The 25,528-nt window shown below is 47.5% G+C and overlaps 11 protein-coding genes and 1 long non-coding RNA gene across 21 annotated transcripts; 6 read left to right on the forward strand and 6 right to left on the reverse strand.

The window, feature by feature from the left end:
* Positions 1 to 262: 262 nt before the first annotated feature.
* LOC6728764 (protein Son) lies at positions 263 to 3,371 on the reverse strand. Its single transcript, XM_002104063.4, has 2 exons — positions 1,194 to 3,371; positions 263 to 1,134 (listed from the first exon to the last, which is right to left on the reverse strand). Exons 1-2 carry the CDS (start codon positions 3,183 to 3,185, stop codon positions 427 to 429), a joined length of 2,700 nt encoding a protein of 899 aa, XP_002104099.2. The 5' UTR covers positions 3,186 to 3,371; the 3' UTR covers positions 263 to 426.
* Positions 3,372 to 3,593: 222 nt separating this feature from the next.
* On the forward strand, positions 3,594 to 6,417 carry LOC6728765 (importin subunit alpha-4). 2 transcript variants are annotated; one of them, XM_016177113.2, is made up of 6 exons: positions 3,594 to 3,754; positions 3,996 to 4,154; positions 4,211 to 4,591; positions 4,652 to 5,482; positions 5,549 to 5,725; positions 5,792 to 6,417. In XM_016177113.2, exons 2-6 carry the CDS (start codon positions 4,095 to 4,097, stop codon positions 5,885 to 5,887), a joined length of 1,545 nt encoding a protein of 514 aa, XP_016035444.1. In that variant the 5' UTR covers positions 3,594 to 3,754; positions 3,996 to 4,094; the 3' UTR covers positions 5,888 to 6,417. The 2 variants fall into 2 exon arrangements, with proteins under 2 accessions (XP_016035444.1, XP_016035445.1); XM_016177114.2 differs by having other exon boundaries at positions 4,053 to 4,154.
* LOC123327279 lies at positions 5,967 to 7,768 on the reverse strand. Its single transcript, XR_006541901.1, has 2 exons — positions 7,296 to 7,768; positions 5,967 to 7,235 (listed from the first exon to the last, which is right to left on the reverse strand). It is a non-coding gene; the product is annotated as an uncharacterized LOC123327279 (long non-coding RNA).
* Positions 7,769 to 7,843: 75 nt separating this feature from the next.
* LOC6728766 (mitochondrial pyruvate carrier 2) lies at positions 7,844 to 9,770 on the forward strand. The gene is made up of 3 exons (XM_002104065.4): positions 7,844 to 8,009; positions 8,067 to 8,107; positions 8,626 to 9,770. The coding sequence occupies exons 1-3, from the start codon at positions 7,844 to 7,846 to the stop codon at positions 8,881 to 8,883; spliced, it is 465 nt and encodes a 154-aa protein (XP_002104101.1). The 3' UTR covers positions 8,884 to 9,770.
* On the forward strand, positions 9,630 to 10,833 carry LOC6728767 (mitochondrial pyruvate carrier 2). Of its 2 annotated transcripts, XM_016177115.3 has the most exons (4): positions 9,630 to 9,769; positions 9,858 to 10,026; positions 10,086 to 10,126; positions 10,505 to 10,833. In XM_016177115.3, the coding sequence occupies exons 2-4, from the start codon at positions 9,879 to 9,881 to the stop codon at positions 10,769 to 10,771; spliced, it is 456 nt and encodes a 151-aa protein (XP_016035446.1). In that variant the 5' UTR covers positions 9,630 to 9,769; positions 9,858 to 9,878; the 3' UTR covers positions 10,772 to 10,833. The 2 variants fall into 2 exon arrangements, with proteins under 2 accessions (XP_016035446.1, XP_044779206.1); XM_044923271.1 differs by lacking the exon at positions 9,630 to 9,769 and having other exon boundaries at positions 9,793 to 10,026.
* Positions 10,834 to 10,960: 127 nt separating this feature from the next.
* On the forward strand, positions 10,961 to 12,195 carry LOC6728768 (U6 snRNA phosphodiesterase). Of its 2 annotated transcripts, XM_002104067.4 has the most exons (3): positions 11,021 to 11,222; positions 11,275 to 11,616; positions 11,678 to 12,195. In XM_002104067.4, exons 1-3 carry the CDS (start codon positions 11,125 to 11,127, stop codon positions 12,012 to 12,014), a joined length of 777 nt encoding a protein of 258 aa, XP_002104103.1. In that variant the 5' UTR covers positions 11,021 to 11,124; the 3' UTR covers positions 12,015 to 12,195. The 2 variants fall into 2 exon arrangements, with proteins under 2 accessions (XP_039150625.1, XP_002104103.1); XM_039294691.2 differs by lacking the exon at positions 11,678 to 12,195 and having other exon boundaries at positions 10,961 to 11,222; positions 11,295 to 11,463.
* On the reverse strand, positions 12,075 to 15,023 carry LOC6728769 (IQ and AAA domain-containing protein 1-like). Of its 3 annotated transcripts, XM_016175041.3 has the most exons (6): positions 14,781 to 15,023; positions 13,716 to 14,716; positions 12,753 to 13,661; positions 12,519 to 12,689; positions 12,317 to 12,465; positions 12,075 to 12,260 (listed from the first exon to the last, which is right to left on the reverse strand). In XM_016175041.3, exons 1-6 carry the CDS (start codon positions 15,018 to 15,020, stop codon positions 12,256 to 12,258), a joined length of 2,475 nt encoding a protein of 824 aa, XP_016035447.1. In that variant the 5' UTR covers positions 15,021 to 15,023; the 3' UTR covers positions 12,075 to 12,255. The 3 variants fall into 3 exon arrangements, with proteins under 3 accessions (XP_016035447.1, XP_016035448.1, XP_039150623.1); XM_016175042.3 differs by having other exon boundaries at positions 12,075 to 12,465; XM_039294689.1 differs by having other exon boundaries at positions 12,075 to 12,465; positions 14,777 to 14,890.
* A 116-nt stretch (positions 15,024 to 15,139) lies between these two features.
* On the reverse strand, positions 15,140 to 17,318 carry LOC6728770 (vacuolar protein sorting-associated protein 45). Its single transcript, XM_002104069.4, has 3 exons — positions 17,126 to 17,318; positions 16,863 to 17,061; positions 15,140 to 16,811 (listed from the first exon to the last, which is right to left on the reverse strand). Exons 1-3 carry the CDS (start codon positions 17,216 to 17,218, stop codon positions 15,379 to 15,381), a joined length of 1,725 nt encoding a protein of 574 aa, XP_002104105.2. The 5' UTR covers positions 17,219 to 17,318; the 3' UTR covers positions 15,140 to 15,378.
* A 243-nt stretch (positions 17,319 to 17,561) lies between these two features.
* On the forward strand, positions 17,562 to 19,687 carry LOC6728771 (metaxin-1 homolog). 2 transcript variants are annotated; one of them, XM_016177116.3, is made up of 5 exons: positions 17,562 to 17,814; positions 17,911 to 18,057; positions 18,153 to 18,431; positions 18,702 to 19,097; positions 19,161 to 19,419. In XM_016177116.3, the coding sequence occupies exons 1-5, from the start codon at positions 17,728 to 17,730 to the stop codon at positions 19,200 to 19,202; spliced, it is 951 nt and encodes a 316-aa protein (XP_016035449.1). In that variant the 5' UTR covers positions 17,562 to 17,727; the 3' UTR covers positions 19,203 to 19,419. The 2 variants fall into 2 exon arrangements, with proteins under 2 accessions (XP_016035449.1, XP_002104106.1); XM_002104070.4 differs by having other exon boundaries at positions 17,563 to 17,814; positions 19,271 to 19,687.
* A 42-nt stretch (positions 19,688 to 19,729) lies between these two features.
* On the reverse strand, positions 19,730 to 21,538 carry LOC6728772 (methyl-CpG-binding domain protein 3). 3 transcript variants are annotated; one of them, XM_002104071.4, is made up of 3 exons: positions 21,240 to 21,538; positions 20,650 to 20,991; positions 19,730 to 20,342 (listed from the first exon to the last, which is right to left on the reverse strand). In XM_002104071.4, exons 1-3 carry the CDS (start codon positions 21,431 to 21,433, stop codon positions 19,853 to 19,855), a joined length of 1,026 nt encoding a protein of 341 aa, XP_002104107.1. In that variant the 5' UTR covers positions 21,434 to 21,538; the 3' UTR covers positions 19,730 to 19,852. The 3 variants fall into 3 exon arrangements, with proteins under 3 accessions (XP_002104107.1, XP_016035450.1, XP_016035451.1); XM_016175039.3 differs by having other exon boundaries at positions 20,650 to 20,994; XM_016175040.3 differs by lacking the exon at positions 20,650 to 20,991 and having other exon boundaries at positions 21,240 to 21,537.
* Positions 21,539 to 21,638: 100 nt separating this feature from the next.
* Positions 21,639 to 23,573, forward strand: LOC6728773 (AP-1 complex subunit mu-1). Of its 2 annotated transcripts, XM_039294690.2 has the most exons (3): positions 21,639 to 21,791; positions 21,866 to 22,838; positions 22,905 to 23,573. In XM_039294690.2, the coding sequence occupies exons 2-3, from the start codon at positions 22,017 to 22,019 to the stop codon at positions 23,361 to 23,363; spliced, it is 1,281 nt and encodes a 426-aa protein (XP_039150624.1). In that variant the 5' UTR covers positions 21,639 to 21,791; positions 21,866 to 22,016; the 3' UTR covers positions 23,364 to 23,573. The 2 variants fall into 2 exon arrangements, with proteins under 2 accessions (XP_039150624.1, XP_002104108.1); XM_002104072.4 differs by having other exon boundaries at positions 21,706 to 22,838.
* Positions 23,496 to 25,527, reverse strand: LOC6728774 (2-oxoisovalerate dehydrogenase subunit alpha, mitochondrial). Its single transcript, XM_002104073.4, has 4 exons — positions 25,353 to 25,527; positions 24,758 to 25,292; positions 24,524 to 24,689; positions 23,496 to 24,383 (listed from the first exon to the last, which is right to left on the reverse strand). The coding sequence occupies exons 1-4, from the start codon at positions 25,419 to 25,421 to the stop codon at positions 23,834 to 23,836; spliced, it is 1,320 nt and encodes a 439-aa protein (XP_002104109.1). The 5' UTR covers positions 25,422 to 25,527; the 3' UTR covers positions 23,496 to 23,833.
* Position 25,528: the final 1 nt, after the last annotated feature.

The following is a 25,528-nucleotide window of genomic DNA, read 5'->3' on the forward strand; positions in this document are numbered from 1 at the left end:
GGGCGAGTAAGCAAAGCTCGCGCGTTAAAGCTCCTCTCCCAAATAACGGGCATTACACTTGGAAAAATTAGAGTGTCAAAAATCAATGAATTAATTAAATTAAAATATTCAATTTAATGAAGAAAAAACAAACGAAACTTGGATTTCTAAAAGGAACTAGAAGTAAATAGGTAATTTATAACTGATATGAAAGACAGCATCAAAGTAAGTAGTTTATAAATGATAGAAATGATAACGTTAGAGGTACATCAAATATCAGTAATTTTAGTCAAACTAACATCATTTTTGATGTTAGAACTATATTTGTCATCGCTCCAAAGGAGACGAACAAGACTTTACAACTTAAACATAGGGCTACTTTTATGTACAGTGTGGGGATTCACTTATATTCACTATCTAGAAATTAGCCTATTCAACTGTCGATCACTAGCTGGGCGGAAGGATGCCTAAAGCTCGCAGACATAAGGCGGCCGCATTGAGTTTCGCCTCCTTCTTGTTGTTACATCCTCTATCCGGCGTAAAGGTCTGTCCGTTAACCTCGACCGAAAAGAGAAAGGAGCGGTTGTAAGCGGGCCCGATATCCTCACGCAGCTTATACTGCGGCGGCATCCACTTGTTCTTCGAGGTCAGTTCGTTGAGCACACACACGGGATGCTTATCCTGGGTGACCAGCGGCGTGGGCGTCACCGGTCCAGGTCCCGCACCCTGAACTGCTGGACAGGGGCCAGCTCCAATTGGTCCCGCCATGTTTTTATTTCTTCGCTGGGCAGCCGGTGCACGCGTTTGCGGCGGTCTTAAGTCATCGCGCGACACCAGGCCACGCTTGTCCAATTTGACGTCCAGCAAAAGTGGTTGCAATGATCCAGTTTTACATCTGCCCAGTCCCTCGCCCGGTTTCCAGCCCATCTTTTGCAGGAGCGCCATGCCCATGCCCCCAGTCACCGGCTTGGTGGAAGTCATTTGGTCCTTGCGCACCCACAGCTGCGGACCGCTGTTCAGCTCATGGGCCTTCATCACTTGGGCACCCGTGCTTCCCGTGAACTGACCGGGCAGATGCTTTGAGTTGGCCCACGACGACATGTTGCGATGCGCAGTGTACATCATTTTTAAGGCCTCAGAGTCGGCCGGATTTTCCTAAGATAAACAAAATTATGAAGCTAACCGTTGAAATGACAAATGGTTCTAGAGCTTACCTGCAGGCGTCGTATGGCACTAAGACGCTGGGTGATTATGCTGGATACGTCCATGGAAGGCGGCGTAACATCGGGAAAAATGGAAGGACTTTGCGTCGGTGCTACGGGTGACGTTGACGGGATGGGCACCTCGGGAACGAAGGGAACAGCCGGAGGGACAAGCTCTTTGGGAACGGTCAACGGGACGGGTTGAGGAACAGTGGATAACTGAGTGGCGGCTAAGGGTGGGACTACGACTGCTCCTCCCAGTGGCTTAAAGGCGGGTTCCTGCTGCTCCTGCAATGGTATCGACTTCGCAAATACGTTCTTCGGCGTTTCCTTAAACATATTGGTGGCCTGTTTTGCTGGCGGTAGGGAGGGCAGCGGCACTAGCGAGTCCTTAGGATCCACCGGCACCCACACCTCATTGTTGCGATGGGTCTGACCCGATGACACCGGGAACTGCATGGTTATGGCCTTTGTTTGCTCGTCTAGTCGAGGTGGTGCTGGAACCAGCGCGGTTGAGTTTCGTATATGCATCACAATTGGCTCGCGCTCCTTCAGCTGAAAGGGATGATGAAAGGCCTTCGCATTACCATTCTTGTCCACATCGGACTCCTCTTCAGAACTCAGATCTGACAGTCCGTCGCCGTTGGAGATTTTTTTGCAGAAGTCGGTAAGATCTTGAATAGTGCGTCCTCCGTAGCGCATCTTGACGAGCACCTTGTCCTTGACCTCTGCCGTCATGTTAGCCACACCGGGCATGGTTCCCCGTTTGAACATGTTAATGGCATTTCGTCGCGCAATCTCGAGCAAGCGCTTTTTGTCGATGCCGAGGTCACGCGAGCGAGATCTTGACTTTCGGTTCCTCCTGGTGTTGGATTCGCGCACGTTCCGTCTGGGTGAAACCGGGGGTTCCTCCTTTCCATCATAAAAGCTGTTGTGCGCCCGTCTGCGTCCGTTGGAAGCCTTTTCCCGGAGGTACGACTCCTCATCGGAGAGCGAGATATCGGAGAGATCGTGTTCCTGCCGTGACTTTGTGCTCGCTGATTCAGATCCTTTCGAGCGATCCGCTTCACGATGACCGTTGTAAAAGCTATTGTGGGAGCGGACGCTTTCCCTTTCACGCTCCTTTTCCCGTTCCCTTTCTCGTTCCCAGTCGCGATGCTTCTCCCTTTCATGTCGTTCCCGCTTTTCGGAATGACTGGAAGGCTCCACCGCGCTGCGCTTCCTGCTTTCAGACTTTTCTTTCTCCTTCTCGGAGGGAGCTTGTGCTGCCGTAAGCTTATCTTTGGATTTGTCCCTATCCCTGTCCCTGTCTCGATCCTTCTCCTTTGATTTGTCCGTAACGCGGTCCCGATCCTTCTCCTTAGATTTGTCGCGGTCCCGATCCTTCTCCTTAGATTTTTCCCGGTCCCGATCTTTCTCCTTAGATTTGTCCCTATCGCGGTCCCGTTCCTTCTCCTTGTCTTTGACTCTGCCGTCTTTATGTTTGTGCTTCTTACGTTTATGCTTGTGCTTGCCTTCCGCCTCCGAGTCGCTGCATTCGCCATCTGACTTGGTCGTCTTCTTTTTCTTAGCCTTCTTATCCTTCTTATCTTTCTTCTCCTTTTTCACCTTTTTCTTTTTCTTGAATAGATTGTTGTCTAGAAGTTCCTCTGGTGGAGCGGCATTGAATACGCCGAATAGCTCGGCAAGGATCTCGTTCGAGGACTTTACAGGCTTAATGTCCTTCTTGTCGTCCGCCGATGCGGAGCTCTCGCTGTCCCCCGACTCGTCCCTGTTGCCCAGTTCATTGCTGTTGCTCCTCCGCATCAAAGTCACCATCTCCGACTTGATCTTGGCATTCATGGCCCGGAGTTTGGCCTCCACCTCTGCGTCCGGTCGTTCGCTCTTTACCTTAATTGGCGGAATCTCGGTCAGTGGAAGTGGCTCCTGATCCGGAGGATTTGGCTGAGACCCCGCCAGTTGAGGCGTTTCTACGCTCGCTCCTTTCTCTGTGTTCTCCGTCATTACTCTTTCGCTGGGCGCGGATCGTCCTACCGTCTATGCATGCTAATGGATTATCGCCACAGATCAGCGAATTAGTCGCTGTTCCCGAATAAGCGTTTTTCTGCACGTCTTCCTTGGACAGAAGTTTCAATAATAGTGATGACACTCGTGATGGTATCTACAGTTCGCAGAGCTCAAAGATATCGATACTTTGCTAGGGATGTGTAATAGTACCGCCATGACGAGCGCCAGCTTGAAAAACCTAAATAATATGAATTTCTATAACTTAAATTATAGAAACAATGTTCAACTGGATCATAGCTTAAAACTTCAACGGAGCAAGCTAGTAAAATTTCACACCACGAGCTTATGTCTAAAATTCAGCGACTAAACAATAAGTCGACATAAGTTCAGATCTGACGATTGGCACTTCAATCGAAGTGGCAGTCCCGAATCGCCAACCGCAGCCAACTTCACTTACGTCGTTGTCACTGATTGCAATTTTAATAAAAAGGAAAGAATTTGATCGCTTTTAAAAGACGTAGAAAGTGTGTGTGTCGTGGGAGAAACCCAATTTACGAGCTAAAAACGTAAGTATCCGCTACCGAGGACCAAGAGAAACACTTTTTTCGCCCGTTGCATTGCTAATTTTCATGTATTTTTTCGCCATTTCTTTTTTTCAATGCCTGCGCCATCGTGTTGTGCTGCAACTGTGTTGGTCGATTCTACGTTATTTTTTCTTGGATGTGCGCTGGTGTGGGTGCGAATAATTTTTCCCATTGGCTGGTGTGCAATTGGAACAAATTATTAATTGTTCATCGAATACGCCAGGAGGCGTACGTCGCCATCATCGCATTCAATTGTTTTTAAAAACTCACTTTTAAGCAGTCAATCGAGAAAGCGACACCTTATAAGAAAAAATCGGACAAAATGACGTCGATGGAGCAAAATCGTTTACAAAACTTCAAAAACAAAGGGAAAGACCAGGATGTGAGTAATTGCAAGTTACCGCGAAAATGGGAAACATAAAGGTTATTAATTTGCAGGAAATGCGACGTCGCAGAAACGAAGTTACCGTTGAGCTGAGGAAGAACAAGCGCGATGAGACCATTCTCAAGCGCCGCAATGTGCCCAATCTGGACTCGAACACAGATGAGGAGGAGCAGTTGTCCTCGTCCATTGACCTGAAGAAGCTGGCAAAGGCAGCCGCAGACGCCACCAAGCCGGAGCAGCAACTTGCCGCCGTTCAGGCTGCACGCAAGCTGCTATCGTCGGACAAGAATCCACCCATCAACGATCTGATCCAAAGCGACATTTTGCCCATCCTGGTGGAGTGCCTCAAACAACACAATCACACAATGCTCCAATTCGAGGCCGCCTGGGCCCTGACCAACATTGCCTCTGGCACATCGGCCCAGACCAATGAGGTAAGTTCAGCTCTTCCACTCAGCACTTTCTTTGTTTTAATGCAATATAATCCTCTATAGGTTGTTGCCGCCGGTGCCGTGCCGCTCTTCCTTCAACTTCTCAACTCGCCCGCTCCCAATGTTTGCGAACAAGCCGTGTGGGCCCTGGGCAACATCATAGGCGATGGTCCTTTGCTCCGCGATTTTGTCATTAAGCACGGAGTCGTGCAGCCACTTTTGTCGTTCATCAAGCCAGACATCCCCATCACATTCTTGCGCAATGTAACATGGGTGATTGTGAATTTGTGCCGCAACAAGGAACCGGCTCCCCCGGCAGCCACCATTCATGAGATCCTGCCCGCACTCAATGTGCTAATCCATCACACCGACACGAACATCCTGGTGGACACGGTCTGGGCCATCAGCTATTTGACTGACGGCGGCAACGAGCAGATCCAGATGGTCATTGAAAGTGGAGTTGTACCCAAGCTGATACCACTGCTGGGCAACAGCGATGTCAAGGTTCAGACAGCCGCACTGCGGGCTGTTGGCAATATTGTGACTGGATCGGATGAGCAGACACAGGTTGTGCTCAACTACGACGCGCTCTCCTACTTCCCGGGCCTGCTCTCGCATCCCAAGGAGAAGATCCGAAAGGAGGCGGTTTGGTTCCTTTCGAATATAACCGCTGGAAATCAGTCGCAAGTGCAGGCTGTTATTAACGTGGGTCTCCTACCCAAAATTATCGAGAACCTAAGCAAGGGCGAGTTCCAGACACAGAAGGAGGCTGCCTGGGCCATCAGCAATCTGACCATTAGCGGCAACCGCGAACAGGTTTTCACCTTAATCAAGGAGGGCGTTATCCCGCCATTCTGTGACCTCCTTTCGTGCCAGGATACGCAAGTTATAAATGTAAGTTTAATTGCGTCTCTTCACATATTCGTTTGGAGTAACACATTTCACCCTTTTTTTTTACAGGTGGTTTTGGATGGTCTGAACAATATGTTAAAAGTGGCCGATTCTCATGTTGAGGCGGTGGCCAACTGCATTGAGGAATGCGAGGGCCTGGCCAAGATCGAGCGGCTGCAGAGCCACGAAAACGTTGAAATCTACAAACTAGCTTATGAGATCATCGATCAATACTTCACTGATGAGGTGAGCTAACAGTTTAACTCAGCCCTTTGTTATTATTCTAAATCGTTTTGGATTAATCCTTTACAGGGCGAACAGACTAACATGGCACCGAGCTCCGACGGCGCACAATACAATTTCGATCCGCACGCCGATAGGCTAACGATGAACTCATTCAACTTTTAACGATTTAATCAGAAAGCAGCCGCGCAGTAGCAGTAAAGTGAAAACCAAACACGTGCAACACACATAATTTGGCGTTTATCCGTACACAATTCCTTGTGTATGAACAAGCCCGACGAGCCGTCAACCAATTCACATAATAATAGCATTATACTTTGTCCACCACACAGCAGCAATTAGACAGCCGGGTTCGTTTTAGGGACGAGAATAGGAACTCTGGAGGATACACAACGGATAATCCGCTGCAGCCGTTTTAGCTTCTCTCAATTCTGTGTTATCAAAATTACAAAATTCAGACATACACACACTCCTGGGTGTGTGAATGTGCAATGCAAGGACTTCTCCGATTGGAGCGACTCTGCTATAGATCATCCAAAATATAAACACACAGGAATGAGAAACAGATTTCAAAAAGAATGTAGACCTATTTGATTTATATGAAATTATTTAAATATTTACGCTTCTGATTTGTAATTGAAATTACATATGTATACATTTCTAACATGAAAACGATAAAAGCAACAGGCCACTCATCATTTTGTTTCCAGGCAGATAAGTTAAGCGGAATTTTATAAGCACAAGTGTGTCGCGTTTCAAGACCAGCCATTCGAGTTGTCCGTCGGCCGAGCTGCTAATAATTAGCGTTTATTTAAGCTAGTGCGTCACTTGAGCACGTTTCCCATTAATGCGCAATTGCCCGTCTACCTGGCAGGGCAGCTGAAAAATCGGCTTTCACATGGCAACAGATCGAGTAAATATTTGTAAACAATCAGACCGAACATCCAATTCGGATTGCAACAGAAGGGACTGGGCGTTTCCCTCAATTGAGGGATCAAATTATGTTAATTACTCATCTGCAAGGCATCAGTTTCGCTAGTGTTCTGTATACAGTATAGGATACTTTAAATTATTAAGATTTAGTTGGGTGATATGGTGCATGTTTTACTTGATAACCTTGAGGAGTGTGGGAATAAATAGCTCTTCATTTTATTTTTACATATTTGTACTATCATTTAAAGAGAGGTTCGCCTGGCGGTTGTTTTTGGAACTACTCAAAATATTTACGTGTAACTTACCCATCATCTACATGGGCTTCTATAATTATTTATAAGACATTTCGAATTCTGTCGTGAATGTTAACTTTATAAAAGTGGTTCTAGCTCGTACAGCACAAATCTTTAATCTAATTTATGTTAACATAATCTTTTTTAAACTATATATGTAGGCGGGACAACGTTTACCAACACTAGAATTGGAGATGGCAGATTGTCTAGCTGTAGTACGCCAGCTGTTGGGGTGCTAAAATTATTTGTATAATTGTGTAATTGTATGTGTTTTAATAAGCCATTTCCTGTGAAATTTAATAAATATAAGATTTTGAAATTCATTATTTGTATTAGTGAAAAATTACTCATCACTATTGTCGCGTGACTCCTAAAAAACTTGCATTGGCGTGCTATTTATAGAGATGCTGCTCTTGTATTGGTAGCGCTGCATTCAATTGAGACACTGTTGCTTCCGTCAACATTTAGCTGCGGAAATTGCGGAAATTGGCACACTCTCCTCAAGGTCAAGGATGTTGTGCGGCAGCTAATGAACCTGTGATCGGGCAAAAACCTGTTCCTAAAGAGATTAAATAAATGAATTCATGATTTTTGCAGTTTTTAGAAAGTCAAGTACGGGTTGTAGGTACAATTGTATAGGTATTTCCTTAACGTGTCAAATTAAACACGTTAGTAAATAGCGCGCTCAGCTGTTCGAGCATGCGGTTGTGTGGGTGCTAGCTCTCTCTTTTGCTCTCTTTGCCTTTTTCGCTCTCTCACGAAGCTTTTTGGCTTTTGTTGTTTAGCGTTTCATAGTAGATTTTATTTTGTGATTGCCAGCCAACGAGTTTGGACGCATAAATTATCATCACTGCGCCCCGTGGAATTTTTTCGCACAAATAGCAACAACAACAAAATGTCGTCCACAGCCGTTCAGCCACCCCCGCCCGTTCCGCCGCCGCCACCATCGGCCGCCCCTTCCGCCGGAAAGGGCATCCACTCCAAGCTGTACAACGGGATGATTGGCGCCGCCGACAAATTTGTGCCCGCCAAGCTGCGGCCACTGTGGATGCATCCAGCTGGTAAGTCCCACACTATGCAACATATAGAGCACATCTTAAGGTTTGATTTGATTCCAGGTCCCAAGACGATATTCTTCTGGGCACCCGTCTTCAAATGGGTAAGTAGACAGAAACCCAGACGGATGGGATTACATAACTCGGACGACGCACGACCTTCGCTGATTTTCATTATCGCACACATACTATAGTTCACCATAAATCCGAAACGACGGTAGACAAATCTGAGCGCAGGTGCCATTAAATGAAATTATTTGATTATTTCGAGCAACCTGCGCTTGATAACCGCATGCGGTTGTGTTCGTGAGCGGATTGCCTTCTGTTATGGAACCCTATGAAAAAAGGTTCCCCAAAATCGCGATAATTATCAAAAACTGTTCATATATGTATATGCCAAGATTTATGCATTTCATTATGTTTGTTTCAATAGTGGCTATACATATCTTAAATATAGAAGCCTCATACATATATCAAACAACAAATGAATTGTTTTAAAAACAAAGAACAGCCAGTTGGGATCTCCCAAAGCGACACTAACATATAGTATAATGAAGCACATCGTGGCATCTAGTCATAAGAAAATGAAATAAGCAATCTAATCCTATATCTTCTTTGCCAGGGTCTCGTTGCCGCCGGCCTGAGTGACTTGGCCCGACCAGCCGACACCATCTCCGTGTCTGGATGCGCCGCCCTGGCTGCCACCGGCATCATCTGGTCGCGTTACTCGCTGGTAATCATACCCAAGAACTACAGCCTGTTCGCCGTGAATCTCTTCGTGGGCATCACGCAGGTGGTGCAGCTGGCACGGGCCTACCACTACCACCAGAGTCAGGAGAAGCTGAAGCAGGAGCAGCAGCTGCCGGCGGTGCAAAATTAGATACATATCGAATCGAATACCGGTGCTGTACCCTTTATATAGACTTTAATCGAACTGTTATGTACATACAAATCCCACAACGCACAACGTAAACGAAAGGATTAAGAGAAAGCTGTGCTCGCAGATCGCGCCAACCTGGTTTTTCAACCTGTTAACCATTATTATTTATGGTACACCGCCTTATCGACGTGATTCGTATTACTTAAGTTGTAACAGTGGAGGCTTTGCGTATAGTTAAATCGAAACGAGAATGATAAATCAATACATTTTAAGACTTTAGTAACTAGATAAACGTAGTTGTTCGTTTTATTGGGTTAAAGTCAGTAACATAATGAACCAAGTTGGCTAAAAGTCTTTCCTTAACGGTATTATTATAAGTACGCCAAATCGTATAGAAAATGAAAATTTAAATGTAAAAAGGTGTTATTAATTGCATTAAAACCGGACTATCAAGAATATAACTCATACGCCATGTGTGATGAATCTATTTGCACATTAAATGAACGATAACAGTGTTGAGTTTTACACAATTAGTCAACACAAATTAATTAAAACCCAATAAAAGGAGAATATAACTAACAGCTTTTATTAGCATTGCGGCAAAAGCAAAGTGCGAAAAGAGGGGCTGGCGTCGTCGTATTCTAGTGGCTGATAGTGCTGGTGATAACAGGAGCGTTAAGCTAATAATACTAGAGAAACATAAGCATATGTGCATGGACCCCGGACTTTTCGGAAAGCTCAGTTGTAGATGGACGCCTGGTTGGAGCTGTTGTGCCTCAGATTGTTCCGGAGCACTACTTCCCAACTGGTTTATCGCAATCCCAGCCGATTGTTATTCCAGCGCTTCCAATCAATCAGCCCATACTCAACAAATACTTGACTACAGGTAGGCCATATAGAATTCCTCTCGATTCGCAAACCTGACCAGCAGTTACTCTGTGCAACTGCTATTGCTTGGACGTTGGAAAATATAGGAAAAACAGCTGCAGTCCGGAATGTCTGCCACTCCTCCAACTCCACCTGCACCCACGGCTGCAGCTTCCGCCGGAAAGGGTCTTCACTCCAGGGCGTATAATGGACTTATCCAGGCCTGCGACAAGTATGTGCCCCCCAAGATGCGACCCTTGTGGATGCACCCAGCAGGTGATCATAAATAGAGGTATTTCAAAGACAGAGAGGATACTAACATATCTTTTCTTCAGGCCCCAAGACGATATTCTTCTGGGCTCCAATCGTTAAGTGGGTAAGTTTTGGAACCACTTGCATAACCATGAACCCTGCGTCCTTAGCCAATTCCCATTATCATCGAGCTGATAAACAAATCTGTGGGCGAATATTGTGTTTTATTATTATTTGTTTAGTTCTCGGCAAACCTGTTCAAGCCCGCGATAAATTAGTACATATATATATAACATTTTCCTCTCCACGCGCGAGATTCTGATAACTGAATGATTGTGCGGTTTGTGGGCTAGTGGAATATTTCATAATACTTTTTCTGTTTTGACTGGGGGGAGCTTTGCCAACATGCCATTCGGATTTGCAGTCAATGAGGGGACTTACCCTGCACTATCGGCCAGATCTCCCTAATCTCCGCAACCATTCCATGTATATTCCACCACAGAGCCTCGTTATCGCGGGTCTCAGTGACTTGACGCGTCCTGCGGACAAGATTTCGCCCAACGGATGTCTGGCTCTTGGGGCAACGAACCTCATCTGGACGCGCTACTCCCTGGTGATCATTCCCAAGAACTACAGCTTGTTCGCGGTTAATCTCTTCGTGAGTCTGACGCAGCTCTTCCAACTGGGCAGGTACTACAACTACCAGTGGGAGCAGTCGAAGCTGGAGAAGAATGGCGAGCAATGCCCGGCTATTGAAGCTAGTTTGTAGTAGACCAATTTGTGCATTTCCATCGATTTAGTCCAAATAAAAACAAAATTTTTAAATTTTAAGGCATTTAACGGTCAATACATTTAACGGGAGATTTCCCAGTAAAAAAAAGCTAAAAAATATGCACTAAATAAATGATAAAAAGTGAATTTCATAACTTTGTCTTCCTTTTTGTTGAGAGACAATTTAGCTGCTTAAAATAAATTTGCTTATCAAAATAAATTTAAAAAAAAAGCTAAACAACCATCACTTTGAATTTAATCGATAAATGTAAATAAAAACCGCCGAATGTTGGGCTGTTGGTCATTTCTTGTTGACTAAAATCAAAGAAAAATACATAAATAAATAATAATATGGCCCTGGTGGACTATGGTGGCAGCAGCTCCTCCGCCTCCGAGGATGAGGACTGCACCAAAAACATTAAAACTCCCGCGTTGATCACCATGAAAAGGTAAAGTGCTTTACTGGAATACCCGTAGATTTCTACATTTTAACCGCCGAAGACCTGCCCTGCCCACAGCAGCCGCCCTGCTGGGCCCCAAGAAGCCCAAGCCTGAGGAGTTCGTCGACGATTTGGTGGATGATCCCGCGGAACATGGCGGTCGCATCCGCAGTTTTAAGCACGAGCGGGGAAACTGGGCCACTTACGTCTATGTGCCGGCAACTGCATGTGTTGACCAGCTGGAGGAGTTCCAATCGGAGGCCATTGCCCGTCTGGAGCCACACTTGGAACTGCAGCCGAACGAGTCGCTCCATCTGAGCCTGAGTCGAACAGTGGTGCTGCAGTACCATCAGATCGATGAGTTCTCCCGATCCCTGCAAAGCGCTCTCAACAGCTCTGCGGGGTGAGATGTTTAACCCACTAAAATCTAGTATCCTCCATGCTGATGACCAATCCTCTTTTAGATTCGCCGCCACTTTGCAGGGACTGCGGATCTACACGAATGAGGAGCGAACCAGGACCTTCATTGCAGCACCCCTGGATGCTGCATTTGTGGAGAAGATGACTGCCATTCTGCAGCCCATCGACAAGGTGATGCTCGACTACCGACTGCAGCAGTTCTATGATCCGGCCTCGTTCCATGTCAGCCTTCTTTGGTGCGTTGGCGATCAGGAAGCACTGCTCAAAGAGAAGCTAACGGAGCTACAAGAGCTCCTTGAGGATCAGGACACACTCTGCCTGGCGGTCAACGAGGTGCACCTAAAGTGCGGCAACAAGGACTTTACCTACACCTTAAAATAGGATATTGCCAGTCTTTAATTGAATCATAAATATGTATGCATGCTGCTCTTTTAATTGAAATGTAGTGAAAAAGATATATTGACTTTATTAAGTATCAAAGTTTATGAAAAATGTAATGCCATATTAGTTCATAGACATGAACATTTAAATTGTAGTTTGCTAATAAAAGCAAGATTTTAAAGCAAGCCATAGCGTTGAATGAATGGTTACCATTAGCAATCCAATGATGTTTCCTTACAAATTAGGCTTAAATATAAGAAGTGCAGTGATTACCTTTTAATTAAGACCCTTTTTCTTGTTACCATTTCCCTGCTTGGCCGCCTGCGCCTGCTCCTCCAGCAATCGCTCCTCCTCCAGCTCCAAAAACCGCTGTCGACGGCGGCCGAGGGGGGTCTTCGACCACCAGGACTCGAAAGCTTCCTCCTCCTCGCGATAGACAGGATCTCGTGAGCTACAAGGCATGGAATCTAACTTATATCTGACTTCATAGCCAAATCTAGTTACCACAGAACATTGATCAGTTCGGCATTGGTCAACGGCTGGGTGCGCAGCTGGAGTTTCCGCTTGCAGGTCATCACCTCCTTGAGGCATGCATCTATGGATCCAATGGTATAGCCATCTGATATCTTGGCCATGGCGCTGGTGTCCAGGTTGGAAATGCCACCAGAGTAATCGCTGTCGTGGTATAAACCAAATCAATAGATTAATTTGCAAATTAATCCCCCCACATTTACGCACTGTAACAATGTTTTCCAGGCATGCGACATGGCGCCGTAATCCGGTCGAGGAATATAGATGAACCGATTATAGACGGATTGCAGTAGCTTTTGATCCGCCTCCCAGGGCAGATTGGAGGTGCCAATGAAAACGACGCGATCCTCGGGAGCAATGTTCTTAATCAACTTGGGCAGATCCTTCTTCAGCCGCTTGGGATCTGTGCGATCCGTTTTCGGAATTTTCTTCATGAAAGGCCGCTCCGCATCGCCCATGAATATCACCGCAGGCTGGAGCAGTCGCGACACCTTCAGTACCAGATGGATCAGCATTATCAGTCCCGATTTGCCAGGATACTTGCCCACAATATTGGCAGGAGTCAGATCGAAAAGCACGGCACCCACCTCCGTGCAAATGGCGTGGAGCAGTGCCTTCTTCCCGGATCCTTTGGGTCCAGCCAACAGGATGGAACGTATCAATGGAGTACAGTTGTGAATGGCATCAGATCCCAGTGGAAGGATGCAGTACTCCGTGAGAATCTGACGAATGTCGCCCGGAGAGGGATTCGTGCCATTCCTGGCAGTCAACGCCTTGTCGCCCAGGAATTGCTTTAGCCTTAGCTCCGGGTATTTCCGGATTATGCCATTCGTGACCAACTCCTCGTACAGCGACTCCGTAGTGCGATCCGGCGTTAGATCCTTCTCCTTCTTCTTTTTGCTCTTCTTGCCGGATCGCCGAGTCTTTTTGCTGCTCTTCTTCACCTTCTTGCCGACCGCCGTTTGGAGCAGCTCGATCTCCTGGCGCATCACATCGTCGACGGCGCGCCGAAACTCTAGCTCCACCTCCTGGTACTTGTCGCTGTAGATCATGTCCTCATAGGCCGCTTGGCTCAGCACACCAGTTTCATCCTTATCACGCCAGGTATCGTTAAACCTGAAGTTGTAAAAAGATTAAATTTAGATTAATTTATTACACATCTTTACTCACAGATCGATCTCCGCACGGATGTCTGGTAGGCAGACGGACGGTGCCGGCTGGAAGCTAACTTCCTCGTCTTGGTTTTCGTTGACGTTGAGGTCACCACTGCGAGCGGGTGACTTGGACTTATCCTTGGTCTTTCGCGACTCCTTGGAGGAGCGGGCCGACGAACGGCTGTGCTCGCTCTCAGTTCCAGGTCTGCTGAAAATATGCAATGAGCCGCCCTGATCCTCGGAGGGAAAGTCCGGCAGCTTGCCAGTCTTGTCGTAGCAGTCCTTTACCCAAGCCCGAATCTCATCAGCGATGTCCTCCTTCATGCTGGCTCCGTGCTTGGCCCGAATCTCCTCCTTCAGTGCGCTCTGTCGCTCCTCAAACTCTTTGCCGTAAAGCGCCTGCGCCTGGTAGCGCTTCTCGTTGTGCTGCAACTTCTCCAGTTTCTCGGCTCGTTCCTTGACCACAGCCGGCGGTGGTGGCAGCATTCCGATCAGGATCATCTCCTCCATCTTGCGGCGCCGCGTTATTCGTCGGGCTGTGTGGCCACGCCACATCTTCTGAATCTTCATGGCAGCCAACAGACCGGAGTCACTGCGCTCCTTTTCGGTGCGCTCCTCCGACTTGCCCTTCTCCTTAAGGATGCGAATCTCCTTCATGAAGTGGGCACGCAAGCGCCCTTGTCGCGCTCGCTCATGCATTTGAAGCATCCTAATGGCTTCGATCTCGGTGGTAACCGTCTCCTCCAGCTCGTGCTCCTCAAGCCAACCCAGCTTCGTTAGGATCTCATGCATGGTCTTCTTTCGAAACTCTAGCTCCTGCTGACGCTCACGCAGAAAGTAGCGTGGTATCCTCAGCTCCGTTTCCATGGGCGTCAGGCGCAGGCGTTCCACCACCTCGTCGTTGTAGCTGAACTCCATCAAGTCGATATTCACGAGATCGTGCTTCAGCTCCACCACTCGACCCAGACAGGCGTCCAGTAACTTACGCACCAACTGGCGCTTCTGAGGCTGAATCATCTACGAAAAGTTGAGGATATAAGAAACTCCTCATATATATCACTTTTATTTATCATTCACCCACATTATCGTAGACATCCTCCAGCCGATTGCTCAGACATATGTAGCGCAGATAGAACTCGTACAGACTAGACTGCAGCAAGGCCTTGGCATCCGCATCGGCTGCGACGGATCCGACCGCTGCATTCATGGTGGCCACCGTCGTCTCCACATCCTGGTGCTGCCTCTCATAGTCAATCGTGGAGAGCAGCTCGCATTCATGCTGGGATTGGTGCCAGATATCGTTGAAATATGTGCTAGACATGATGGTCAATTGAACTCCAATGAAAAACTCAGGTTCTTGTTTGAGCCAAAGGAAACGTTGCCAAGGAACTTTTCGCCGAAACGGGGTGCAATTATTGCAAGGACAACGAGCGTATAGTATTTTTGTACACACATAGCTGAATATAATACATTTTGTCCAAGGCGTTGCCTGGTGTTACCCACGAGAATAACAATAAATATGTTTACAGGTATATTACATGGTTACGCTTAAAAGGTTAAATAGTCCAATGGATTTGAATTGGTACAATGCATGGAATAGACTTAATACATAATGCACATTCATATGTAGTTAATAAATAGTTAACAATGTAATTGGGGCTATCTAGTCAAAATAGGCTTTAAATGTTATCCGTAGAACAGTACTTGATCATGGATTTGGTGTGCTTAAACTGAATGCCACTGGTAGCGGCCATGACCTCTTGGATAAAACTCTGCGAGTTATGGATGGTGGTGCCGCCAAGGATGACTTTATAGCCGGCGTTGTTTAGCTGGTGCACGGCTAAGGCTTCCTCGTACGTGGCGCCGCCAATAATGAACACAACAACCTCCTGCGGTGGTCGTCGGAATGGCACAAGCTCTGAATTTATGGCCGGGAAGAGGGGATCCAGCTCGCGGCCCTTAAACACGTCCTCCAAAGTTTCCTTCAGGAGAGGAGTGTGCTGCGTGAATACGTTTTCCACACCCTTAAGTCCCTTAATCAAATTCCGTGTCAGCTTTACGGCGTCCGTTATCCGCACCATATTGAAGAGATCTCCTTGCCGTACGTGGGTTCCAGCATACTCGATCAGCGAGGGCACTATAGCCGCTCGTCCACCGCGCGTTTTGATGATCTGCAGCAGTCCAGATGTATCGCAGTTGGCGTGTCGCTCGTATCGCAAAGCATAAAGTGCCACCAACTTTAGAGCGTCATCGATGGAAACCCGTTCGTCGGCAATCAGTTTCTTGATTCTCTGCAGCTGGGCCGAGTGCTCCGCCTTGCAAGCGATCTCCTGTTCAAGTTCGGAAACCTCGAAGAGATTCCTCTTGTTGCTCAGCGCCGACAGTTCACCAATCACACACAAATGCTTCTGCACGGTGCCGGACATTTTCTTAAACTGCGGATATGACTCAATAAAGTTCTTCATGTCTGCTATGCTCTCCACCTTCTTGTGGTCGTTTGCCTTGCGCTGGAACTCCTCCATCAGTTGCTTGATGGTTGACCCGATTTCGCCGTAGTTGGCGTACATGTTGTTGCCATAGAAGTCATCCTGATCACCGGATAAGACCAGCTCCTTGAAGTCCTTCGGCACATTGGGGCAATTGGACAAGTCCAATCGATTGTTTTTTATGTGCAGCAACTCATGCACCATGGCCTGGTATGTCCACTGATGCAGAAGCGGCGTCACAGGATCATCCCTGCGGTCCAGCACGAGCAGCAGCGGTGGCGCAGCGCCATCCATGTTGGAGCGAAAGTCGAATAGCGAGGAATCTTTTGTGATCTGCTCGTAGATGAGCTTGGCCAGAAGCTGCGCTGCCTGAGAGCCGGCTCGGTAACGGATCACTGGGTTCAGCTTAAGAGACAAGAGCACTGCTGTGATGCCCTGCATGCTGCGATTGAGGGCGTCCGGCAGCCAATTAAGATTCGCCATGCAATTGGGAATGCCTAATGAGAACAGATTGGGGTTGACGCACAGGTAGTCCGCATACAGCTCCTTCACCTCTCGCACCGATTCGGATTCGTCGCACTCTGCCAAGTACTTTATGTCCGTCCGGGGAATGATGTTGCTGAAATCTATTTATGAGTTTAGTACTATTCTGAGGGCGCTTCTTCTGACCCACTTACAAATGTAGTAGGCGCTGTATTTGGGGTTCCGCAACTCGTTGGCCAGTAGCTGGATGTTCTGCTTGGTGGGGCGTATGAAGACGATGCATTTAAGATACTTTAACCGCTCGTTGGATCTTCCTGAGTCCAGGCGCTCGAACAGGTACACCTCCCGCTGCAGCATGTCCGATTGGCTAAAGGCCATGGAAATGATACTAGTCTGGGGAATGATGTGGATTTTCAGTCATATGGCAGGGGATTTGATTGCCAGTCCTTTCACTTACCGTCTCCTTGTCCAGAAGGATGATTTTCATGCCCGGTCCCGACTCGGAGCACATTTTCTCGATGTACAACTTGATGCCGCTTATCAGATTCATGACTGCTAACTAATTTAGTGCGAAAATCCAAAATTAATGTTTTTTCGCAAACAGATGGGTTGGAGATGCGCAAATTGCGATATCTCCGTGATAACAGCGGGACCAAACATTTGGGCAATATTCGCTAGATCTAGCTAATGTAAAATTATGTAAATATGTAAAAATTCATATAGATAAAAGCATACATTTGTTTGGTAGTATAACAAAAATAGCAATAAAGATAAACATAAATAGCAATTAAGGTCAAACAGATATTCGTACAGAATATAGCTATTTTGTAGCCAAAATGAGCTTAGAGTAGCAGCATCCCTGGCCGGCAATCGATAAGGCGCCGTTATGCTCGAGCGATATATCGAGTGCCCAGCAGTTATCAGTCTGAAAGCACTCGCAGCAGTCGGCCAGGAATTCTGGCATATATTTTTGGATTCAAATTCGGATGGCTGACATGCTGATGGACTGTTGAAAAGCGGCTTAATACAAGAGTACGAGCGAGCAAAGACTAGGACACAATGGAGATGCAACTGGGAGCCATGCTGTATGTGTACAAGGGGGAGTACGGACTGCCGTCCATAGATTTTGAATGTTTACGTGCTCTGGTAAGTTCCGTTGCATCACACGGCGGTCAGCACGCCTGTTTTGCCCATTATCGCTGATGAAAGAAACTGATGAAAGCGCCTCTTTGCCGGGAACAGTGCCTCCTGCGATTCACCCGCTGCCCCATGGACGTGCAGACCAGTTCCAATCCCCTGCGTTCGGGAGCCGGAAAGCTGCCGTATCTGCAGATCGGCAACCAGAAGTTCGCGGGCTATAGGCAAATAAAGCGCGTGCTGGATCTTGAGGTGAGTGAGCGAAACAATGCCGGGTTGAACAAACTGCAGGCTCTATTTATAGATATGTTTTTTTATGTGCTTAACTTGACGTATCATTCTTCCAGGGTTACCCGATAGATGCGCATTTAAGCACTAAACAAAAGCATTTGTCCACCGCCTACGCCAACTGGGTGTTCACCAATCTGCATGCCTACTACCACTACTTCCTGTTCGGAGAGCCCAACAATTTTGACACAACCACGCGGGGCCTCTACGCCAAGCGCACGCCATTCCCCTTCAACTTCTACTACCCGTCGTCCTACCAAAGGGAAGCCTGCGACGTGGTCCAGGTGATGGCCGGTTTCGATGTGAACGACAAGTTGGACAAGCACGAAGGCGACTACGTGAGTGTTTTCGATTGCATAGGATCTCATACTATATTATTGAATCTTTAAATCTGAGGATTGCTTAATTTGTTTATCTAACCTATGATTCACAACCAAGTTGCATTTTGATTGGAACCGTTTCATCAGTTTATATTAATACGAACCAGTTTCCCAGAAGTATTTGTTATTTCATCATGTATTGATCTTTTGTTATCAATGTATCTTATCAATGTTGGGAAAAGCGAGACATCTCTTTAACTAAGAATTTTATCACCCTTCACTTTCTAGCTCGTTGTCAATGCCAAAAAGGTAGTGAATCTACTGTCCCGGAAATTGGGTCGCAAGGTCTGGTTCTTTGGCGACACCTACAGCGAGTTTGATGCCATTGTCTACAGCTATCTTGCCATCATCTTTAAGATCACACTGCCCAACAATCCACTGCAGAATCACATTAAGGGCTGCCAGAACCTAGTGAACTTTATCAACCGCATCACGAAGGACATATTCCGCAACGAGGGATACAGTTCCGTCAAGCTCACAAAGACACCCAGTGGCACGGAGGCCAGTCTGACGGCCTCGGAGCGCAACTTCCTGGACTCCGAGCTGAACACCAAAATAGTGGCCGGCGTTGGAGCCGTCTTAGCCATGGGAGCGTTTGCGGCATGGCGTGGGATTTACAACCAGGTGGGTATCTTTGGCTGAAATTTGTAGTTCTTAACCCTTAACTGGCTGGAGCTTATTCGATAGTTCTGGTTCAATGTCTTCGTTTGGCTCCAGACACTCTTGTAGACAGCCTCAGCCTGAGCACGTGCAAAATTCTCAGTTAATTGCAAATTCCGATTGCTTCATCCTTGCAGCTAACGACACGCGCTTCGACGGACTACGATGGCATAGATTACGAGGATGACGAGATGGAGGAGGGCCTAGACTAATCGCATCTCTGCAACGATATCTATGTGTATAGTATATATATTTTAAAATACAATGTGGGGATGAAGCACAAAAACTGTCCAGCTTTAAAGGTTTGCCTAAACACTGAAGGAGATCGATTTACTTGGCCATAAATCTTTGGAATTTCGTCAGGTAATGATAATCTCGTCGTAAATAGCGTTTCGTTCCAAAGATTTGCCAAACAAATCGACCTAGTATGAATATTCGATTTATGTATTATAGTTCGAATTCGTTTTTAAACCGTCTTGTATAAAATAGCATTTTAAAGTCATCTGAGCGTAATAAAATTGGATAACAGAGCCCTGTCGTCATGGAAAAGACAAGCGAAGATTTCTCGACGTCCAATAAAAACCAGTATTCCTCGATTGGAGTTGGATTTGGTTTATTACACACTAGTCTTAAATGTAGATTTCGAATAGGGGTCAATACGATAGAGACGTTAGAGCCTACAATGGAATTGGTAGATGCATGAGGGGTAACCATTGAACTCATGTCTTGAGTGCATCCTGCAGCTTTCGCCGCGCCACTCCGACCCTATCCTCCTGTTTGCGTATGTCGTCCTCCGAAATGATCACCGCGTGCATGAGCGGCTGTTCAGGATTCATAAACGCCATGGCATTCTTGGTCAAATCAGCCTTCGTAGAACTCTGGCCGTGTACGCCGGCGTTGAGCATATGCAGGGCCGTGGCCACCGACTGGAGGACGGTCTGTTCGTTGACATTGGGGCCAACGGTGCGTATGGTCTTGGGCAGTGAGATGTCGTCTAGCTCCTCGCCGCTGTCGTGGCAGGCGCGTAGTCGTTCCAGTCGCTTCTCCCAGAACAGCTGTTTCGGCTTCTCCCGAGTGCCATGCTTGGGATCATTCTTCGCCTTGGCGGGATCCTGTTTGTGGTTGCGAATCACCGTCACCGGTTGCTTGAAGATCGAGGCAGTCTGTCGAATGGGCGGCACCAGGGAGACATCTGTGCGCAGGGCTCGGCTGTAAGGGATTAAAGATTGGAAATGTATTAGAGAAACGCTTGCAAAAAGCTAAAACACCGAACAGCACATAAGACAAAACGTAAAGTGAAGCTTTAGCATGCAGAGATGGTGAACAAAATTCTCAGGTGGCACAGAGCTACAGCGTTTTTGAAGAGAACTACGAATCTTTTGGCCAATTGTGTATTTCATTGGGTATTTTTGATTTCATGATTTTTGATTGCCGCAGGCTGTAGACCTTGCGTCCTGGCAAACAAGACATGACACGCTGGCATGCAAGAGTCAAGTGCTCCTCCACTTGGCTCTACCTGAGTTCGATCTGTTGCTGCTGGCGATTGGCCGTTGATGGTGAAGCAGATGCTGATGCTGCTGTTGCTGCTGACGAGGCAGCCGCTGCCGGGGGAGCAGCTCCTCCTGCTGCTGCTGCAGCATTGCCTCCTTGACTCCGGGCGAACTTGCGCTTGAGGGCATTGGACGCTGATCCGCTGGTGGCCCCATTACCGCCCCCGCTCGCTATGGGCAGCGGCATGGCGCTGCAGCGGTACAGTGAAATGGAGGGCGAGGGCAGGGCGCGGTGTGGCATCTTGCCAGACTGGAAATCAGGGATTGCAATGTCCTGCGGCTTTCCCTCCGCCCTTTTTCCTGTGGGACTGCTGAACAGACACGGCGGTGGATGGATATTTTTGGTGGGTTAGGTGGTGGTAGTTCGTGTGCGTGTGTATACATAGGCGTGTGCGTGTGTGTGGTGTATATGGCGTGTGTGTGTGTGTGTGTTTATGCGGATGTAATAACAGAAAGGTAGTGAAAGTGATTAAACGTTTATCCGATTCAACAGCGTGCAGTGTTCCGATTTTAGGTATATAGTATTCTATATAGTAGTGCTGCTCTTCTTCTTTACCTGTAGTAGAAAACATCCACCTTGTTATTGTTGTTGTTGCTGCTGGCTGTGGCACTGCTGCTGTTGTTGTTGCTGCTGGCGTTACTATTGGCGCTGCTGCCGGACTTTCGGACTTCGTCGCGCTGCCATCCCTTTGGCAGGACACTGCAGTCGACGCGTTTGCGCTCGATTGTGACGCTCGGGTTCATTTGCATGCTCGCCGAAGTAAATAATTAACAATTCCACAAAAGCAGCGTCTGGGCTAGCAGCAGTGTGGCCGTACTGCGGATGGGCATAAATGCCGGGGCACAATAGAGATGCTAGATTACATTCGCCAAAATAAATGTGATTTCAATTTAAAGGGAAAAGGAAATATTTGAAAAAATAATCATTTTAAAAACAGAAACATAAAAATATTACACGTTGCACATTTTTTAATCGCTGTAAGCTTAAATCGCTAGAAAAGCAACACTAGTCAAATCTCACCTGGTCACACTGCCCAACACCTGGTGTGAACATTTCACAACACTGGTGGGCCAACTAATAAGAAGAAGCAGTAGCTGAAAAGGCGACGTAAGAAATTTCGGAGTTTTCATTCGCATTTTCCAGTCCACGAAACGGAATATGTAAATCTAGCCCATTGATAGACCTAGCCCACTCATCGCCAACTCGCGACAGTTGCCAACTTCCACGGGCAACGCCTGCCGCGAGCAGTAGAACCATCGAAGCGACCTCCAACTCGATCCAATTGGGAATTTTACACCTGGGACAAGTGGCAGCTGCTGGGAACCAAGAGTCATGTCTTCGTCGGCCATTTTCGTTCTGGACGTGAAGGGCAAGGTGCTGATATCGCGGAACTACCGCGGTGACAACATCGACATGGCCGTGATCGACAAATTCATGCCGCTGCTGATGGAGCGCGAGGAGGAGGGCCTTATCACCCCGATCCTTCAGACGGCGGAGACAACGTTTGCCTACATCAAAACCAACAATCTTTATATCGTATCCACGACGCCGCGCAATAAAAACGTTAATATCGCTCTGGTCTTCGTCTTTCTGCACAAGATCGCCCAGGTCTTTGTGGAATACTTCAAGGAGCTGGAGGAGGAGTCCATTCGGGACAACTTCGTGATCATCTACGAGCTGCTGGATGAATTGCTCGACTTTGGCTACCCGCAGACCACCGACTCGAAAATCCTGCAGGAGTACATTACGCAGGAGGGTCACAAGCTGGAGCTACAGCCCCGCATCCCGGTGGCCGTGACCAATGCAGTATCCTGGCGTTCCGAGGGCATCAAGTATCGCAAGAACGAGGTTTTCCTAGACGTTATCGAGTCGGTAAATCTTCTGGCGAACGCCAATGGCAATGTGCTGCGCAGCGAGATCGTGGGCGCCATTAAGATGCGTGTCTACTTGTCGGGAATGCCGGAGCTGCGACTGGGTCTCAACGACAAGGTTCTGTTCGAGAGCACGGGCCGCGGCAAGTCCAAGTCCGTAGAGCTGGAGGACGTCAAGTTCCACCAGTGCGTGCGGTTGTCGCGCTTCGAGAATGACCGCACAATCTCGTTCATTCCTCCGGACGGCGAGTTCGAACTGATGTCCTATCGTCTGAACACGCATGTAAGTATTTTTAAGAACTTAGCACGAAAATAAGGAATGCATGACTAACTAAACCCTTCTTGACAGGTCAAACCCCTCATTTGGATCGAATCGGTGATCGAGCGGCATGCCCACTCCCGTGTGGAGTACATGATCAAGGCGAAGTCTCAGTTCAAGCGAAGATCGACGGCCAACAACGTGGAGATCGTCATACCAGTGCCCGCCGACGCGGACTCACCCAAGTTCAAGACCACCATTGGCAGCTGCAAGTACGCACCGGAGCAGAACGCAATCATCTGGACGATCAAATCGTTCCCGGGTGGCAAGGAGTATCTAATGCGGGCACATTTCGGTCTGCCGAGCGTGGAGAGCGAGGACAATACGGAGGGCAAGCCGCCAATTCAGGTGCGCTTCGAGATTCCCTACTTTACCACGTCGGGCATCCAGGTGCGCTATCTGAAGATCATCGAGAAGAGCGGTTATCAGGCGCTGCCATGGGTGCGGTACATCACGCAGAACGGCGACTATCAGCTACGCACCAATTGAAAGGGGCAACTCCCGTTCCTGCATCATTCCAGCCAAGCTTCAGCGAGTCATCCTGCAACAGGTAGCTTCATCTCCACCCGCGTTTTTGTCTGCGATGCGTTGCGTTAAGTCAAAAGTATATATTTGTATTCGTATTGTTTCAGTATATGTATATTGTATGTAAATCAAATTTAATAAATTTTAACACCTTTTCATAACACCTGCACCAGAGTGGGTCACTTTGTATGTGCAAATGAAGACCTAGGATGCAACCAAGTTAATTCTCTTCGTAGGTCAGAGAAAACCCAAACTTAAGTGTCTAATTTCACATATCCACCGACCCACCTGTACAGATGAGTCATAACAAACGGGTTGAACCCACAAAAAATTGTTTGCCTATTGCTTAATCATAATAAATGCACTTTCGATCGAGTCTCTCGGTTCGCTTTGATTTCTGAGTTGTTAGCATCTTTGTGGCACCCATCTGGAATCTATTTCTCAAAGTTCTTCAAGGGATAGTGCTCCTTGTGGGCCTCGATATGTTTTTCCAGCTCGCTACGCTGCTCAATCAAATGATCCGGCATCTCCGCGTAGACGCCTTCGAACATCTCACGCCAGTTGGGCTTAAGTTTCTTCTCGGACACTGCGATCTGCTTCAAAACCTTTTTCCTTATGTCCTTGACGTATTCGTTTTCGACAGTCTCGTCGAACCAGCCTTTGTGCACCATGTAGCGCTTTAGCTTGGATATTGGGTGCTCCACCGAGTTCCAAATCTCGATCTCCTCCGCTGGTCGGTAGGCTGTACTATCATCTGAGGTGGAATGGTGGCCCACTCGATAGGCCAGGGCCTCGAACACCACCGGCTTGTTCTCCTTGAGGACATACTCCCTGGCAGCCTTCATCGCATTATAGACGGCGAAGACGTCTGTGCCATCCACTCGAATGGTGGTAATTCCATAGCCCATAGGTCCGCGTCCGGCGATTCCATCGCCCTTGTACTGTTCATGCGATGGTGTGGATATGGCAAAGCCGTTGTTGCGACTGTGGGGAAATGTAAGTCATGGAGAAACTTATTTGAATAAAGCAGGGAGTAGTCAATAGTATTTTTGATAAGATAAGAAATACCTACAAAATAGGTTATCTTATCAAAGTTATGTGTTGTGGATCTTAAAGTTACTCACCAGAAGAGGATAGTCGGACAACCCAAAGTGGCAGCAAAGTTGAAGGCGGCATGTGCATCTCCCTCGGAAGCAGCGCCCTCACCGAAGTAACAGACCACACAGGCATCGTTGTCTGGCCTCAATTTCATGGCGTAGGCGGCACCAACGGCCTGGGGCATTTGGGTGGCTGTCATCCAACAGAGAGAAACAGAATAAGCATTCGCTCATCTAATAAATGAGACTATGTTAACTCACAAAGCGGACTGGAGATGGTGACAAAGTTAAGTTCCCTTGAGCCGTAGTGGACGGGCATCTGCTTGCCGCGACCCAAGTCGTCCGTGTTGCCGTAGCACTGATCGATGAACTGGTCGATACGGAAGCCACGCCATACCAGAACACCCGCTTCGCGATACTGGCCGTAGATGAGATCCCGCATCTCCAAGGCGGCGGCACTGCCAATGTGTGAAGCCTCCTCGCCGAAATTGGTCATGTAGAATGAGATTCTGCCCTGTCGCTGGGACTCGTACAGGATTTTGTCCATGGTGTTCAGCAGCACCATGTCGCGAAACATTTTCTCCACAACCTCACGGCTCAGCTGGGGATCCTGGCTCTCATCCGCTATGTAACCATCCTGGTCCATCACCCGGTAAATTGGTATTGGCGCATAGTCTTCCGGTTGAATGAGGTTCAACTTGCTGACAAACGGAGCCTTAGCGCCCGGAAAATTGGCGTAATCATCCGATGGCTTTGAGCTGAAGTCCCGAGCAGCTGTCGAGATCGCTCCTCCAATCTTTCAAGGGTAAAACCAAACAAATAACAACAAACCCATCTGATCACTCCAAGTACTGACCACTTTCAGGTGCTGTTGGCGCCTCGCCACAGAACCCAATAGATGCACCGATTTTCGCAGGAATGACATGGTATATAATTTGTGTCTAAACTATTAAATGCAACAGGTAATTTTGAAGATTCAGCTGCGTGTTTCCCAGCTGATTACGCAATACAATACCATATCGATAAGTCTCT

The sequence above is a fragment of the Drosophila simulans genome, chromosome 3R (assembly GCF_016746395.2).
Source record: "Drosophila simulans strain w501 chromosome 3R, Prin_Dsim_3.1, whole genome shotgun sequence".
NCBI lineage: Eukaryota > Metazoa > Arthropoda > Insecta > Diptera > Drosophilidae > Drosophila > Drosophila simulans.

What these genes read in the sequence shown, in the direction of transcription:
- LOC6728772 (XM_016175039.3), bottom strand. Translation starts at nt 21,433, where the DNA reads ATGCAAATGAACCCGAGCGTCACAATCGAGCGCAAACGCGTCGACTGC. An exon ending in GTGGATGTTTTCTACTACAG is followed by an intron (nt 20,995 to 21,239) that starts GTAAAGAAGAAG and finishes GTGTCTGTTCAG; the next exon opens with CAGTCCCACAGGAAAAAGGG. An exon ending in CAGCAACAGATCGAACTCAG is followed by an intron (nt 20,343 to 20,649) that starts GTAGAGCCAAGT and finishes AATCCCTTACAG; the next exon opens with CCGAGCCCTGCGCACAGATG.
- LOC6728769 (XM_016175042.3), bottom strand. Translation starts at nt 15,020, where the DNA reads ATGTCTAGCACATATTTCAACGATATCTGGCACCAATCCCAGCATGAA. An exon ending in TGGAGGATGTCTACGATAAT is followed by an intron (nt 14,717 to 14,780) that starts GTGGGTGAATGA and finishes AACTTTTCGTAG; the next exon opens with ATGATTCAGCCTCAGAAGCG. An exon ending in GAACTGATCAATGTTCTGTG is followed by an intron (nt 12,466 to 12,518) that starts GTAACTAGATTT and finishes CATGCCTTGTAG; the next exon opens with CTCACGAGATCCTGTCTATC.
- LOC6728771 (XM_002104070.4), top strand. Translation starts at nt 17,728, where the DNA reads ATGGAGATGCAACTGGGAGCCATGCTGTATGTGTACAAGGGGGAGTAC. An exon ending in AGCGCGTGCTGGATCTTGAG is followed by an intron (nt 18,058 to 18,152) that starts GTGAGTGAGCGA and finishes TCATTCTTCCAG; the next exon opens with GGTTACCCGATAGATGCGCA. An exon ending in ACAAGCACGAAGGCGACTAC is followed by an intron (nt 18,432 to 18,701) that starts GTGAGTGTTTTC and finishes TTCACTTTCTAG; the next exon opens with CTCGTTGTCAATGCCAAAAA.
- LOC6728765 (XM_016177113.2), top strand. Translation starts at nt 4,095, where the DNA reads ATGACGTCGATGGAGCAAAATCGTTTACAAAACTTCAAAAACAAAGGG. An exon ending in CATCGGCCCAGACCAATGAG is followed by an intron (nt 4,592 to 4,651) that starts GTAAGTTCAGCT and finishes AATCCTCTATAG; the next exon opens with GTTGTTGCCGCCGGTGCCGT. An exon ending in ATCAATACTTCACTGATGAG is followed by an intron (nt 5,726 to 5,791) that starts GTGAGCTAACAG and finishes AATCCTTTACAG; the next exon opens with GGCGAACAGACTAACATGGC.
- LOC6728767 (XM_016177115.3), top strand. Translation starts at nt 9,879, where the DNA reads ATGTCTGCCACTCCTCCAACTCCACCTGCACCCACGGCTGCAGCTTCC. An exon ending in CTTGTGGATGCACCCAGCAG is followed by an intron (nt 10,027 to 10,085) that starts GTGATCATAAAT and finishes TCTTTTCTTCAG; the next exon opens with GCCCCAAGACGATATTCTTC. An exon ending in GGGCTCCAATCGTTAAGTGG is followed by an intron (nt 10,127 to 10,504) that starts GTAAGTTTTGGA and finishes ATTCCACCACAG; the next exon opens with AGCCTCGTTATCGCGGGTCT.
- LOC6728770 (XM_002104069.4), bottom strand. Translation starts at nt 17,218, where the DNA reads ATGAATCTGATAAGCGGCATCAAGTTGTACATCGAGAAAATGTGCTCC. An exon ending in TCCTTCTGGACAAGGAGACG is followed by an intron (nt 17,062 to 17,125) that starts GTAAGTGAAAGG and finishes ATCATTCCCCAG; the next exon opens with ACTAGTATCATTTCCATGGC. An exon ending in ATACAGCGCCTACTACATTT is followed by an intron (nt 16,812 to 16,862) that starts GTAAGTGGGTCA and finishes ACTCATAAATAG; the next exon opens with ATTTCAGCAACATCATTCCC.
- LOC6728774 (XM_002104073.4), bottom strand. Translation starts at nt 25,421, where the DNA reads ATGTCATTCCTGCGAAAATCGGTGCATCTATTGGGTTCTGTGGCGAGG. An exon ending in GCCAACAGCACCTGAAAGTG is followed by an intron (nt 25,293 to 25,352) that starts GTCAGTACTTGG and finishes TACCCTTGAAAG; the next exon opens with ATTGGAGGAGCGATCTCGAC. An exon ending in CACCATCTCCAGTCCGCTTT is followed by an intron (nt 24,690 to 24,757) that starts GTGAGTTAACAT and finishes GTTGGATGACAG; the next exon opens with CCACCCAAATGCCCCAGGCC.
- LOC6728768 (XM_002104067.4), top strand. Translation starts at nt 11,125, where the DNA reads ATGGCCCTGGTGGACTATGGTGGCAGCAGCTCCTCCGCCTCCGAGGAT. An exon ending in GCGTTGATCACCATGAAAAG is followed by an intron (nt 11,223 to 11,274) that starts GTAAAGTGCTTT and finishes TAACCGCCGAAG; the next exon opens with ACCTGCCCTGCCCACAGCAG. An exon ending in GCTCTCAACAGCTCTGCGGG is followed by an intron (nt 11,617 to 11,677) that starts GTGAGATGTTTA and finishes ATCCTCTTTTAG; the next exon opens with ATTCGCCGCCACTTTGCAGG.
- LOC6728766 (XM_002104065.4), top strand. Translation starts at nt 7,844, where the DNA reads ATGTCGTCCACAGCCGTTCAGCCACCCCCGCCCGTTCCGCCGCCGCCA. An exon ending in ACTGTGGATGCATCCAGCTG is followed by an intron (nt 8,010 to 8,066) that starts GTAAGTCCCACA and finishes ATTTGATTCCAG; the next exon opens with GTCCCAAGACGATATTCTTC. An exon ending in GGGCACCCGTCTTCAAATGG is followed by an intron (nt 8,108 to 8,625) that starts GTAAGTAGACAG and finishes CTTCTTTGCCAG; the next exon opens with GGTCTCGTTGCCGCCGGCCT.
- LOC6728764 (XM_002104063.4), bottom strand. Translation starts at nt 3,185, where the DNA reads ATGACGGAGAACACAGAGAAAGGAGCGAGCGTAGAAACGCCTCAACTG. An exon ending in GTGCCATACGACGCCTGCAG is followed by an intron (nt 1,135 to 1,193) that starts GTAAGCTCTAGA and finishes TGTTTATCTTAG; the next exon opens with GAAAATCCGGCCGACTCTGA.
- LOC6728773 (XM_039294690.2), top strand. Translation starts at nt 22,017, where the DNA reads ATGTCTTCGTCGGCCATTTTCGTTCTGGACGTGAAGGGCAAGGTGCTG. An exon ending in CCTATCGTCTGAACACGCAT is followed by an intron (nt 22,839 to 22,904) that starts GTAAGTATTTTT and finishes CCTTCTTGACAG; the next exon opens with GTCAAACCCCTCATTTGGAT.